General features: G+C 39.6%; 1 protein-coding gene across 1 annotated transcript in view; it reads right to left on the bottom strand.

Annotated features, from left to right (window-relative positions):
* Positions 1–15,822, bottom strand: part of SPTLC2 (serine palmitoyltransferase long chain base subunit 2) — a 78,836-nt gene that overhangs the window by 44,483 nt on the left and 18,531 nt on the right. Inside the window, exons 3-9 of the mRNA XM_055805166.1 lie at positions 13,611–13,765; positions 12,419–12,567; positions 11,958–12,082; positions 7,114–7,207; positions 4,318–4,423; positions 3,260–3,479; positions 1,320–1,446 (exon numbers count right to left, since the gene is read on the bottom strand). Of these exons, the coding sequence (XP_055661141.1) occupies positions 1,320–1,446; positions 3,260–3,479; positions 4,318–4,423; positions 7,114–7,207; positions 11,958–12,082; positions 12,419–12,567; positions 13,611–13,765 (976 nt within the window). The remainder of the gene's footprint in view (positions 1–1,319; positions 1,447–3,259; positions 3,480–4,317; positions 4,424–7,113; positions 7,208–11,957; positions 12,083–12,418; positions 12,568–13,610; positions 13,766–15,822) is intronic.

The following is a 15,822-nucleotide window of genomic DNA, read 5'->3' as shown; positions in this document are numbered from 1 at the left end:
TGACAACAAGACCAGCCCTTTTGCACAACTTTTCACATAGTTTGCAGCTTGGTTAACATCTGTTCTTGAGAGCAGCACTGAGGACAACTCTTGGATGGTACAGGTATCTCACATGAACCACTGGGAAGCACTCAGTGCTAGCACAGGTACAGGCTGCTGTCTGGCTGTACTTGCTTCAGTAACGACTCCTCTATTGAGCAACTGCCAATACCAATTGCTGGCACTTAACTCTCTGTTCTCAGACAATGTAAGCAAAGTGAATGAAATCTGTTATAGCAGAAACATTCTTAACTCATTTTTTCAGCAAGCCTTCTCATTGTAGGGGTTATCTGTCAGGTTAGATGGGCAGATGACCCATGTGCAAAGGCAAGTACAGTTCTTCAGTATACACCACCACCTCGTGGCCAGATGCCTGAAACTCCCATAACTGAATATAATCTGCAGTTTGAATTCTAAGATTCTCGGAACAGCACTGACAGATCCTCAGACTACACACACTGTCATCCTGTGTGAGCTGCTCACAACTTTTTCATTACCTGTGAAGAAGGAAACATATCCCACACAGAAGGTGTTGTACCGTTTCAGTTCCAAGGTATCTTACACATCACATGTGCAAGCTATTTACTTTATGCTAGAACTGAAGGAAGCTGCTACCCACTAGGCAAATAAAACACAAGAATTTCTGGTTTTGATTTTGAATGCATTGAGACTAGTACAGATTTCCCCTTTCTAACTTTCATAATGAAAAAAACCTAAAGATAATAAAGACAAATACACTGAATTTCTTCTCCTGGTGCATTAAGTCTACAGATTTTGAAAACTGCCTCTAGGTCCCCAGGTAAAAAGAGGTTTCAGAAACATTCCTGGATTTACTTTAACTGAGGTGCAAACATCAAGTTATACTACAGATGAAAATCAAAAGCATTGCCCCTGCAGTAACCAGCACACAAGACTGCTGGTCTTGACTGTAAAAGACAGCAAAATACTCTGAAAGCAATCTAAAAATTGGGGCAAATAAAGAAACAATGGCGAAGAGAAAGAAGGAGGCTAGAAAAGCTACATGGAACAAAAATGAATACAAGACAATATTGTGTCTTAGATAAGGCTAAGATGACTTACCTCTAGCTGGAAACTCCTTGTGCTGTTACCAGGCTGATCTGCTAAGTAGGACAGTAAATTGGTTGACTGATAGAGAAATTTCAAGTCTACATGTACCAACAGATAATTATGAATGTGTCCACTGAATGAGTTATCTGCCAAAGTGATAACAAGTCTGTTTGGCTTCCCCCTTCCACATGCTTATTGTTAGAAGGACTCACCAACAGTCGTACCATCTTCACCCATAATGCATTTCACAGAGGTGATGATTTGCTCCACGACGGGAGGTGACATTGATGATGCATACGCAGCACTGTGAGAGTATGTCCTGAGGTAATCAATCAGTTCCTAGCAAAACACAAGAGGCATCATACATCGCCTTCCCAGCACTGAACAGAAATGCTTTTACTGTCATGTCTTAATCACACAATAAAATGGGCCACCACAAGAAGCCTCTTTCAGAATGTGCTGGAAGAGAACAGGTATCTCAACGATTGAATTTATGACACAAGTAATCAACAGTTGAAAAGCAAACAGCAGAGACATGACAACCCATAATTATATCACAGGGCAAGAACATGTGTTGATCACAGACAAATGCCAGTGACAGACTTGTTTAGCTAATACCACCAGTACTGGATTGCAAAAAGGTGTTTGCATTACTCAGGTTGTGCGCAGGCTATGTTTCAAAAGTGTTTATTATAAGAGTGGGAGTATAAAACAAATGAAACAGTGGGGAGCAGGATCTGTAGGTGCTTATGTATCATGTTCAATATAATTGTTTCCCCACAAAAGTCACCAAACGGGAATAGGTCACAACATACTTTCTCCCATTTATCAGCACAATATAAATACAGTGGCAAGTGCAATTTAGGAGTGCAAACACCTCAGCCTACCCCTCCTGCATTTCCCAGTTAAACACACCTGCTACAGTTGTTAAAGGGCAAAACCAGGTCACGTAGGAATAAAGGACCAACACACCACAGATCTAGTCTGCTTGTTGTTAACTGTAACAAAACCACTCTAAAATACCCAGTCCACTCCAGCAGAGTATTAACACCACCAGTAAGAATGCCAGGACAGAGTCCATCTTGTGCTACCATAGAATTAATAATGATGGCCCTGCAGATCGCACAAGCTGAGAATGTATTACAGAAATATGTGGAAGTGTTCAATTTCATGTTGCTGTGTGCCTGGAGTCTGTTAAATTAAAGGAAGTTGTAAAGGGACTTCGAAATAAACTAGGTAAGAAGATTTAAGGCCTCTTACCCCTGGAGCAATCCCTCAAACAGTAGCTAAACGACAGCTGTGAAGGACTCTCAGCTGCTTCACCTTACACCAAGGGAATTAATCCCACTAGCTCACTACCACTCCAAAAAGATTAATATGGTGCTTTCTTCTGGGGAAGACATCGGCAATTTTAATCCAACTGCAGTCAACTCCCAAAGAGGAACATCGGCAAGTTCCATCTCCACTTAGATGGGCTGAACTAACTGTCACCATCAGTACCTAAAAAATTACTGTCCTGGTAGGAAAATCGTAGAATTTTGCTCTCAAGTAAAGCTTAGAAGCCTGATCTGTGAGATACATTTGAAGATACGAGAAAGGGGACACACACCGTTGTCTACACCATCCCTCCCAACAGGAGGAGTTCAGCAAGGGCATCGCTTCCTAGAAGACATTTCAATAAAAGAGTCAGTAGCCAAAAAGCCACCCAAGAAGGGAACTGTCTTTTTAGAAAGCAAACTGTTGGGAGTCCACAGGGAATCAATTCTGCCAGACTAACCCACGAAAGGAATTCTCCTTCGAAACAGGATGGAAAAACTTCAGCTTTTGATGTTTTTCCTGCAAGTCTCATTAAAAGTAACATTAAGAAATCCCTGCTTTCTTTGCTCCTAGCAGTTTCTAAAAAGATACCACACCACTGCTGTACATTCTGCAAACTGAGATGAGCGCTGACAAGGTGAGAAGTATACAGTTATGAGGTACGTTACTAGACTAGACTCTTCTGCATTGCACAGACTTTCACTGCAGTGGGCAGTATATAAAATTATGAAACAAAGGACAGTCAGGGTACTTAAAATAGATCAAATTTTAAATGCTTAGTGAAGGACTCTACCACCCCAGCCTTAAAACAGCCACATGGTTCCCAGTTTTTTACCTTCTTGCCCCCAATGTATCCTCCAGCAGCTCCAAAGCTTTTGGTGAATGTTCCCATCATAACATCTACATCTTCAGGACTGAGTCCAAAGTACTCCACCACACCCCGGCCACTGGGACCCAGGGCACCTATACTATGAGCCTCATCAAGGTACAGATAGGACTTGTATTTCTTCTTAAGGGCAATCACTTCAGGCAAACGGACTATGGATCCCTCCATACTGTTGAGAAACAGAAAATCAGTGTAAGTTGATTTAATGATTGCGGCCTCCTTACGGAGCCTAAAGCCACTAAGCTTTTTCTTCTTCACTCTTTCAGTATTTATGAACACATACAACTTGCTAGACATATCGTGTTCTGCAGAGGGATGAATAATAACTCCTCCTTGCACCTGGGGCCCAGATCTCTACTTTCTACCTGTTTAACATCTCTAGGATGCTGACAGACTAGATAGTAGCAGCAACAGTAAGTTAAGGCAAAGGAACGTGTTCAGTGACAATTATGTAAGTTACCCCATTTCTACTTCCACCTTAATGTCAGTATTCTGGTTTGACATCTACTTACCTTTTGTTTTCAAGTTTAAGCACTGACTAGGCTCTCATTAGTAGCACTCCAAAATGCCCCCTTTTTGTGCTGAAAGTCACTATGATTTAAATGCCTAACACTGCTAAGCCTACTACATGCTCCTAATCACTCTCAGCAAAAACATTCAATTTACACAATTCCATTCACACTAGCATCATCTAGTGAGCACAGAAAGAATGGAATGGACAAGCAATTTAAGACCTCAGCTGTGATGTAAATAATCAGTTTAGATTAATTAATTTCTATAGTCTAATCAGGATGTGAGAAGCATTGTGATAACACCAGGTGCAGCTACAGTACTAGCAACAGAAAGTCTAGGATGTGAGACATTCATTAATCTCATCTGCAAATTAAATTGAGTTATGTAAGAACTATGAAGTGACAATATTCATAGTTGATTTGGCAAAAGAACCCAAATACTAAGCAGCTAGATCTCATGTGGAGAGTCTTAGGAATATAAAGAATAGTTTGTACCTGTATATTCCTTCCACCAAGATAAGAATTTTTTTCCAGGGCCTCCGTGTACGAGGTTGCCCATGCACAATAGCATCTTTGAGCAGCTTCTCCAGGCTTTGCATATCTGCACCAGAAATTACTGTTAAATGGTACCAAAACAGCTACTAGCTTGAGCTTTGACATGACTAAAGACAGCAATACTCCAGAAATGCACAAACTGCTCCAGTGTGGAGGACAGACCATACATAAGTCAATAAGCATGGGCTTTGTCTAGCTGTGGGCCCACAGATAAGATTAAAGGGAACGTGTGACACTATGAATTCTGAGGAAGAATTTCATCATCCTAAGCTAAAAGCACGAGTTAGAGCATCAGGCATAAACAGCAAACAAGGAAGGAAAAAAAAATATGAAAAAAAAGAAGGTATCTCATTGTGAGGAAAAGAGAAAGCAATTTAGGTAGTAAGTGTGTCCTTGTGGATAGAAATAACTCGAAAAAAGAACAAGCAAGCTCAAGGACAATCAACAAAAGATAAGTAGAAGGCAGACCAAAGTGCAGAACAAGAAAGGGGAGCAAATGTACTTTTTTTATTACTTTGTTTGAAATTGAAGGGACTGGAGGTGTGGAAAAGGAAGCTACTAAACCAAAAACAGAAAAGAAAGAATAAAGAACCACCAGTGTAAGAAAGAGGACAGTGCTCAGCATATCAGAAACTAGACAGATGAAGTTGTTAGTACCAATGTATTGTGAAACCTTACTAGCTTTGGCTGCGAACACTTGACATGATCCTAGGAGACTTGGCTAACGTGAGAAAATAAATACATGCGAAATTAGTCCCGAAAAAAAACCACTGAGGAAAGGAATGGAGATGAGAGTAATAAAACCATAAAAGCTAAACTGCTGTGCAAGAGACAGATAAAAACACTAGGGCATGAAAATACAGCACAACCATGAAAAGAGGACTGATAGACTAGGGCAGCTGTAGCACCAAGAGGAGCTTGTGAACTAGAAATTAGACCAGAAATTAGCCAGCAAAGTAATTCAGTTAATAGACTGTTAAAAGACAGCTAACGTTCAGAAAAAGACAAAGATTAAGAAATCGGTGAGTCCCCACCTCCAACAGATCTCTCAATGAAGAAAGGACAAGTTTAGTACAGTTAGAGAGAACAATGGTATATAAACTTCTGCTCTGATCTCTCAGGGAAGAGGGAAAGGCTGGGAACTAGGTCTGACCTTAACAAAAAAGACAAAGTGCAGAACGAGATAAAAGAAAAATGAAAACATTGGCAAGGATTTTAAGGGGGATGATTTTTTTTTTTCCTTTCTCCATAATTTCTAAAAAAGCAGAAATGAATGAAGCCATTTATATCTCAGGAAAATTAAGTTAACTAAGGCAGCATAGGGTGTAACAAGAGTAGCATACAGAACGTATACATAACTATGAAATGATCATCATCTTGGCAAGCCAAGATCATTGCTTGCATTGTGCCTTCTGATTCTAATCTGCCACTCCATTCTTTCACAGATCCCCACCATCTATAAGGTTTCTAGAACATCCCCCAGTCTCACCACTGCTCACAGTTTGTACCCCGTTCCCAGAGATCATCTATTTTTTCTCATCACAGCAGAGCTTTTAAGTCCTTCTCCTCATAACCCAAACTGTGTTTGTCACCAGTGTTCTCTGAAATTCTGGAACTGGGATGCAATGTCCATCTATACAAACGCAGAAGCCTAATATAAAGCTTTTGTGATCTTGCTCAGCAATCAAGAGTTATGAAGGGAGCAAACTAAATAAATAACTAAATGAATCACTGAACGTAACAGTAAGCTCTACACTTCTGTAAAGAAAATTATTCAAATGATAGAGGACAAGAGAACACAAAAGAAGCCATAAGCACATCAGAGGATCCACTGTCAAGTAGGATGAAGAAAGGAAAATAATTGCAGCCACCCAAGCTTTGCTGTCAGCACCACACACTTCAGAGAGCAAGTCATCATCATCATCTCAGAGATTGATAGTATAAAACATATTAGGAGTTGCTAAAGAATGAAGGTAGCAGCTTTACTAACCAAAACAACCAGGCACCTATTTCATTAAGAAAAAAAGAAGGAATTCCTACGTATTTTTAATTTTAAAGTCATTCTAAATACCTCCCTTTGGAGGAAGCTGAAACTAGCAAGGTGAAAATTCTGTACATTTTGGAAACAAATGCTTAAAGCAAGTCAGTGAAATTAATCTGTGTGTCACGCCCCCCAAATTCCTTTTGTACTATACTGTACCAATGCATGGCTGTCTAGTTTAGCTAGGACATGTGCATTCATAAGCTTTTGTTACTGTAGGATCATGTTGACATCTGGCCCTAAAATTAAACTTGATCTCCCAGGCTATAACCTAGAGCACTACAAAATTACATTACTATGTGACATGGACCGTTAGAATAGACTAACCATGCTGAGCTACCCAAGTAACAAGAAGCCATGTTAAGACACTAGTGCCTCCAGACTTGCCAAAGGGCAGCAAATGTTCCTCTTCATATGCAGAGGATGTGAGCCAGAAGAGCTTCAGGATAAAAGTGTTAGAGGATGTGAGCCAGAAGAGCTTCAGGATAAAAGTGTTATTAGTTGAGAATGAAGATATCAAAAGATATCCAATTCAGGATGATTAAATTCTCAGTTGCAGCCATCTTCTGACCTTTCAGGTAACCAGCAATTGATTGCCTTGCATGAAATTGAATTTCCAACTATCAGAAGATAGAATAGAGTGTATCTGATCTACAATGTCTGCAGAAAGGTAGAGTCCACCATCTGGTACTTACTGTTGTGCTTAAAGATTCGAATAGTTGCTCCTGACAGTCTTGCTCCAAGCACTAGTGATGCATGATTCAGTTCATCACTCAAAATCAAACAGCCCTGAATTAGAAGAGGAAAGAGGAAGATATTAAAAAGGTTATGTTTCACAGCCAAACATATAACACCTTTCAGCTCTGAACTGCTTAGAGATCATTTAGGAAAAAAAAAAAAAAACACACTTCCAACATAAATGCAGCTAGTCGAGGCAAGACTTGCTAAGGAACAATCTGCAGCCTTAGTACGGCAAATAAAAATACACAGCTGCTGTTAACAGAAAGAACCACTTAAGTTTCACTTTTCCCAGAAGTCCTCCAGCCGAATCTGCCTGAATATCTCACATGAATCTCTCAATTGTGATATTCATCCTCCTCTGCAGCCAGGTAGAACAGAGCAGAGCAGCTGGCCGCCATTCACTCAGCAAGTCCACACTGGTGCTAAGACACAGCCCACCGAAGCCCTGGATTTAAGCCCTTACCAAAGTTTCACTATTTCATACATTAGGAGGTAAGCACTGACTAAACCCCATGTGTCCTCAGTGGTACCAAAGGGACTAATTTTCTTTAATGAACAGAACTATTAAGAACTTTCTAGATGGAGGTAACATACAAGAAACAGGAAGTGGAAACCAAAACCGCAGAGTGAAATTGAGTTTTCTGAAGCCATTAAACTTTACATTGAACTTGCTTGTTTTTTCAAACAAGGGAAGATACGTTCTTCAAATATCGAATCAGAATACATCTGTTTTGAGAGCAGCAAGCATTACAGGTCAGTAATGTACTACTAGGCTGAACATTTAGTCACAGTGTTATCACTATGGACTACTGGAACGCATACTGGGGGATTAGTTTGTACAAGAGCAATAATATTTCTAAATAACCTTGGCCCACTCCAATTACTATGCAAATCTTCCACAACTCCGTAAACGGTTAAGTTAAAAATCCAAAAGGCGTGTCAAGATGCTGAAGATTTGATAGTAAACACGTGTTTGTTCTGTGTTTCTCTATTAACAACTGGTGGAGGGAAGAGTCAAGAACATTTCTTCCCTGCAATGAGTTACTAGAACGGACTGTGAAAAAGCATTGCCTACAGTTACACAAGGAGGTGTCACAAACAATCAGAGTATTTTCTCCACAATAAAGAAAATTTTGCACTAGAATTGTAACGTACCTAGAAATACTCTACAGCCTGGGAAAGCTCGAGACTGATTTTCCTCAGAAACTACACTAAATCTCAAGTGTTCAAACTGTTGTTACAAGGATTAACACTGCACATTTCAGCGACTGGCATAAGAAGCATGGAAATCTCCAGCTAGTGTTTGCTCTGTGGAACTACTATACCAGACCGAGTATGTATACCATGTCAGAGGGCATTGCTGTTAAACACTACTTTACCAAAAACTGAATATAATAATCCAGTACTAGTATCCTTCTTAAATGGTCAGAACCAGGAAAAATGATATTTTAAAAAAAGAGAAGAGATTAATAGTCCCAAAGGAGCTTCTCCATAAAAAAAAAACAAGTACAAGGCTTTTAGCAGAGAAAGTAGATTTAACAAATTGAAGAGCAGGCTCCCTTCACCCCTGTGTAACAGAAGAGGACATTCAGTTAGACCAAAAAAAAAAAATAAATTTAAAACTGAAGAGGAAGTAAAGTCTAGTATTGTCTGCCACTAGAGAGAGGGCAAAGTATCAAAGCACACTGGTACAGCACAGCAATCGCTGATGATCGTATGTAAAACTGAGTCCTGCTACTACAACAGTAAGACTTCAGTTGCATTTAGCAACAAACTAATAATTAAGAGAGCATCCAGAAGACTAACGCTAATTGGAGATCAGTCTACTGGTATCCAGAAAAATATATGCCAGTGAAGATCAGACTTCCCAATGCATCCTACAAAGCAGACATGGAAACTGATGTGAACACCACATCTTGTCAAAAAGCACTGCTCACAAATTGTGTAATTCAACCCTGAGCACTTAGTTTCACAAACTAACAATACATGGGAAATCAGTTTTCTTACAACCAAAACCAAATCCTTCAAGCACCGTTGCTCTAATTCCATTATCTCGCCTCTGTCAGTCCAGATCTATGATGAAAAGCTCTATGCTACAGCCAGTACAGAATGCTGTTATTAGCTAGTTACAGTAACATTAATGACACTTACTCCAAAACAGGCAACTTTTAAGTCCTAGCTTAGCCTCCAAATGGTCTAACAACTTCTGACTATGCAATCCTCAAATCTCACATTATTTGTGCTCTAGACTCAGCATACTTGGCAGTGACTGTACCAGGCAGCCAAAAACTTGGCTGTCAGCTGTGGGTCTCTCCTGCTGCAAACTGCCAGGTGCAGAAAGACCTGTTTTTACTGATGCTTTAACAGTGCTGAAACACAACTTTTAGTGTACACAAACTATACCTGTTTTCAGCACCTGCTTAGTAGAAGCTGCTGTTAACAAGGCATAGTGAATAAAGATCAACCAGGTAACGCTAATGAAGCTTTTGAATTCCTTTTGCTGACCAATGCTGAATCACCAGATTATGGGGTAGAGACAGATCCTCCTCGGATAGTCAAGTCATATTTGTTGCTATGAAAAGAGGATCTAGTAGCAACATAAACCAAGCGCCTCAGGATTCCACAGAGCAAAAAGAGAACAGCTGGTCCAGTATTACATATACGTGAGTAACTTTATTGCAGTAGTTTGTGTTACAAGCTAATTAAGTTGCAATATAGGTGCCCAGATACAATGTTAATAACTACTTGCTTCAAATCATACTCCTGACTGTCGAAGAAACTGCTTCTAGCCAAATGCAGAAGCCATTACTGATTATATTTGCCAAACATCCAAAAATTTGTGTTCCAAGCAGCTTTGCACCTGAAAATGTACACAGGACATGCAGAGAGACACAAACAGTAGCACAAATATGAGAGCCCAAGAGTTTAATCAAGCACGAGAGTTTCTGGCATTACTGAAGAGTCTACCAAAGCACTGCCAAACAGGCTGTGCACACACAGCCCATTGTGTACTGGGTGGTGCCAGAATTCAGGATTTATGAGTCTGTATTTGCAGACAATGAAGAAAAGTGCAATGGGAAGCTGCTTCAGGCAGGCAAAAAAAGGTATTTAGTGAATGTTCTGAGCTGTGAAATGGTTCATTTGACAAGAACTCTTTTCTTCAGAGGAAAGCATTTTCTTTTTGGAGTATTCACCTGAGTATAAGGGCACTTCTAGTGTCACGAGGCAGAGGCTTCTTACTATTTGATTTAAAGTGCACAAAATCTAAGCATGCTCATTACTAACACAGTACAGACTGCTGTATCCATTTATAAAAAAAGCTGGTTTAGTAAACATCCAAGTTATGTGCGTGAAAACAGGTATGATACATGCCTTAAAATTCACCATTCGGATTCTCTCAATGGTTACAAAACCTGTTATAGTTCAAATGTGAAAACTAAGGAGCTGAGTAAGTTATCTCAAGGCTATTCTCATAAGATATTAAAGATATACAGTGGGATTCATATCCCCAGAAAAAAAGTTCAGTCACTTTGCAGTAATGGCCAATTTGTACTGATTTACAACAGACAGAAGTCTACTTAAACGTATCTGACCACGTGTGTTCTGAATTCAAAAGGTCTCACAGAAATCAAGAATTATTTTTCTGTTGAAGAGAAAATGTGGGAAGATAAAGAATAGAGAAATGCAAGTAAAAGATACGTCAGGAGTAACACACATGGTTCAAAATCATAGTACTGCTGAAGTACTTGACTTCAGAAAGACAGGATTTGAAGCACTGAATTTCTCTCTCGCATGGGCCTCAAAAATGCCTTTCATTATGGAAAGCATCTGATATTTAGAACTTAAAAGACCAAAAGAAAAGAGATATTATGTAAACAGTGCTGCTTCATTATTACAAATAATATGCAGGATGCATGCAGGACGACACTACAACTAGTCAAGAAGAGATTTGCCAGGAAAAACAAGGCAGCAATTTTATAGTCTGTAGATACCGTAAATGGAAGAATTTACAAAGTGATCTCAGGAAGTGGAAAAATAAATAAATGGAATAGAGGGAAATAATTCGCTACAGAGGATCAAAGAATTCCAACAGGCTAGTAGTATCAGGCTAACAGCAAACCATTTTCAAGAAGAGAAACCAGTTCCAGTACTTGCACTGTTTTACTCTAAGTAGGAGCTAAGGGAACATATACATTGCATCAGAAGATACAAAGAGATTTCTTAATTTCATTTTCCAATAACTAAAAAACCCACGCAGGACACCCAGGCTGCATTGTGTACTGTTTTATGGGGCACACAGCAGACATCATCAGTCTTTGCATTTGACCTTGTTTCTCTCAAATAGCTTTTCTACTAGGATTTTGCTCCTTCAATGGAACGATTTTTCAGCTGTCGCTCAGAGATAATAAATTCAGTATGTACCAACATGCAATGCAGCTTATCTGTGTGTCTCACTGACACAATCACTTCATAGCATCTCAAGAACATCAAAATACCATCAGCCAATCAGCCTGTTAATCAGCCACCATTTCATACACTGAGTAGCCTGAGGAAGCGATCCTTCACATGCTAGGCTCTCCCCCAGAAAGAGGGCAAGATCTGGACTGGTATTGGTCCCATGGATGCTGTTTCCCCAAAAAGATTTTTCCTGAGGTTAGAAATGCATACTGTGAGAGTTTCCACAGAGAGTATCTGCAGGGCTTGCCACCGAAGAAAACTAAAACCAAACAAGTGGCTTCTAGAAAACCCAACCAGCAGAATCTGTTAGATGAGCTTTAGCCAGTGACTGAAGCCATACCTTGCCAACTAAAGCAGGAATGTTCATAGAGTTGGTTGCAAACCCCATTCCATACGCCATTGCAGATTCCACACCTAGAAACCTGGCAACTAGCTTTTCCAGCTCCTCATGTTTGTCCAAGTTTCCTGCACATAAAACAGGTGAGAAATTCAGAGTGAGAAGAAGCTTTCACTATTGCTATATACTATGAGAAGAACTTCCACCAATCAGGCTGCTCTTTATTTAAAGGCCCATAAGGGAACACTGGGAAAAAATAATATATATATATATATATGAAAATAAGAGCGCCAACTGCTGTGCCACGCAAACTAGACCCAGCAAGTCAATTTGTCTCCCCTGAAGTAAAAGCTTCTTTTTTGATTAATGTAAAGTGTAGAACAAGTAAAGTTTCAAAGACCTGTGATCGGACTACAGACTTTGAAACATCTATCAGGGGAACATCCTATCTTGCTCCAACTTACCCATCTCCTGCCTAGTGCTGCACACTCCAGCTCCATACTGGGACAGAACTTTAGATGCTGCTTCTTGGCAAGTCCCAGCCTTTTGTGCAAATCCAAGGTAGTTGTAGGAACCCATATTAATAATGCCCTTTATCACTCTCCCCGTGTACCTGTGTTTTAAAAACACCACAAATTAGGACACCCACAATTAAAAAAATTAAATACACCAGAAGATTCTTATTTTAGTTTCTTATAATATACACTGAAATGTTAAAAAAATCAACAGAATCAACCATTAAGTATTTCAGTACTGCCCCTCATCAAACCAAAACAATCAAAGAGATGCTTTCCCTGCTTTACAGACTCAAACTAGCTCCCAGAAGGGTTTAGATTAAAAGGTGATTTTGCTATCGTATCTAAAATTGCTTGATGTTTCTCAAACCGTTTGTTCTTCTGACGTGTCTGCCCTCCATCCCAGAAATGTACAACTTTCTTCTCAATTACAAAATAAGATCTCCAGATCAATTAACTTGGCAGCCCCCCCTCAAGCAGGATATCCTCTAACCACAGAAAGGAAACACATCTGGCACTGCTATGTTAACAATACACGACAAGATTAAGGAAGAAGTTTAGCAGAAAAAAAGAGTTTTAATTATTCTGTCCTTGAAAGCCAAGGAGAGACATGACTAGTTTCACCAAGTTCTGTGCTGCAAATCTCTTCACATCAAACTTGTGATGCATGTTTGCAATTTGTAAAAATCATTGTCCTTGCATTTCTGATTTTGTTTCTACCGACTACTTCTGTTCTGACTCAAAACAATCATGTTAAATGCTGCTACCTGAAACTGAATTTACTTCAAGTGTCAGGACTGATTCTAAATCAACACAAAGTCACAAGTAGCAGTGCAATACAAATTATCTACTCCAGGTTCTGCTCATCGCACACAAAAGTATTGATTTTATTACAGGCATACACCCGTGAAATCTTAACACAGCTAGGAACCTTAGCAAACAGCCAAAAAATTATACACAAATCACCTCAGTAGCCAGATGTGTTTCAAAAGAGCAAAATACTTTGACTAAATTGATTGAACCACTGGAAAGCCCAAAACAAACACGAATCACTGGTTGTTTAACCTCACAGCTTCCAACTTGCTCTTATAGACCCGCTACAAGACAGTCGTTGGAAACCTTTTCTTCATTTGTGACTCACGTGAATGTCCAGTTATAGTCATGAGAAACTCTCTCCATCATGTCCACTTTGGCCCCTGGCACACTGCAGATTGGACGGTTCCAGCTGTCCCGAATCCGCATGTAGAGGTTTCTGTTGTAGAAGTTTTCAAAGTCCTGGTACAATGGGACAAAGTCCTGAAATGCAAAAGCATTGAAAGTAACAAGGGAAAATATATATTACAGCAAACTAGAAATAAGAGGAGTAAGTTGTTTCTGTCATTTGGATGTAATTTATAAATAAATAAAATCCAGAAAAATCCGGGGGGGGGGGGGGGGGGGGGGGGGAATACCTGGGGGGGGACACGACCCCAGAAAAAGTTAAATAGTTCATCACAAGCCCTGAAATCAAATTCACCCAAATTGGTTTTAATTCTAGAAATCCATGCCAGTGCAAAATTATTTGAAGGTGGGGCTGCAGCAAAGCTGAAGAGATTAATCTACTAGTGCCAAATTCATCCAGCTAGACGTGATTTCCAAACTTCTTCAACCTGCAAACATACCATGCCTAAGACTTCCTCAACAGTAGGTCCTTATTTGTATATAACTTAAGTAGCTCATAGAGTCTCAAAGCCATCAATCACAACCAGAAAAACCAATCATGGCATTAGGTCACGCTTCAAGTTAGAAATCCTCAAAGAATTCTAACTTACAGCATCACAGAAACTGAATTGGGAGCTCCTAATGACACATCAAGGTTTTGTTCTCTGAACTCAAATGGGACTTGAAATACCTTGGCTCTCTTTCCAGCTCTTGCTGGGTAGTTGAGGAGAGCACCTCTCTCAAAACACACAATAAACCCACATGGTGAAATGCATGGGCACATCTCTCCAAGAGATTTGGATTCAGCCTTCAGAGTTAAACAAAGCAAAGGAATATGCAATTGCTTTTTGGTACCAAACAGTATGCATTGCTCTGCTGCATGCACAAAGAATTTGAAAACTGAAGTATTCTGCTGTATTTTATTCTGTACATAAGAAACAAATTGGATACAGCAGCACTAGCATTATTATAGAGATTACTGTTAGAACTTCCTACAATTTTTTGTTCTGCATCCAAGCTAATAAGATACATTATGGCATCTCTCTTCTGCACAGCTTATCGGCATTTAAGTCCCACAGGATTTCTTTGTATGAGCTTTTCCTGAATTCTAGCTTCCCTTCCAACGTTTTTCAGGAAAAGTGACTGTCTTGAATGGATAACACACAAGAATGTCAAACTAACTGTGATAGCAAGGACATCTGAGCACCCAAGAACATTTTTTCTGGCCTATTTAAAATGCTCCAAAGTCATGGGATTTCCTTATTACTATTCAAATAAAAAGGAAGTTTGACATTCAGTAGTGATAAGAATGCATAATTCATTTGCTACTGCTGGGGGGGGGGGGAAGCCTTTTTAATAATCTGCAAAAGGAAAAAGTAGAATTGTAGAATTTAAGATAAAGGTAAGAGCCAGCATAGCACTTCCTGTTTTTCTTAAGAGAAATAAATGTAAACTTGGTGAGGGGCATTTTATTTTTGGTGACAGGATAAGCAACACAGAATATCTGTCCAAACAAATATTATGGTGCCTGACATTTGTACCACTGAAACAAAACCAGGAGCATTTATGTCAGCTTAACAACTCAAACAAATGGGCACTGACCAGCTTTTACGTAACAATGCTCGACTGCAGCAAGACCTTCCTATTTTAATGATTTAACAACTTTGTCCTTTCAGTTTGGAGTAAAAGAACCATCTAGGTCCACCCCTTTGCATCCCCCTACCAGCACCTGCACAGGAAAGACAGTCCGAAAGTACCGATTTCTAAGCAGATGTAGTTGCACCTAACGACATGCCAAAAAGGCACAAAGACACGATTTTTCATCATTTCAACTATGGAAAAACAATCAAATTTAGCCAGTGATCACTGGGAAATACACAATGAATAGCCAGGGAATCACAAGTGTGTCCTTTCTCAGCAAAGGCTGCGGAAACCGCATTTCTGTAAGCTAAGATGCATGGAAGGGCAATTATTTCTTCCACCTTCCTCTCCTTAAGTATAGTTTTGCATTATTTCACATGTCAGGTCTTTTAGAAAAGCACTTTGTCAAGAGAGATTGTAGGTCAGCTAATACAAAGCTGTAATCCCCTAGAAAATCATTAGTTTTCTAAAGTAGCTGCACAGCTCTAGCCTTCCTTGACTTCAGCATCTCA

The sequence above is a fragment of the Falco peregrinus genome, chromosome 1, assembly GCF_023634155.1.
Source record: "Falco peregrinus isolate bFalPer1 chromosome 1, bFalPer1.pri, whole genome shotgun sequence".
Classification (NCBI taxonomy): domain Eukaryota; kingdom Metazoa; phylum Chordata; class Aves; order Falconiformes; family Falconidae; genus Falco; species Falco peregrinus.
Note: the sequence above shows the minus strand (reverse complement) of the source record. Positions and strands in the feature narration are given on the sequence as shown.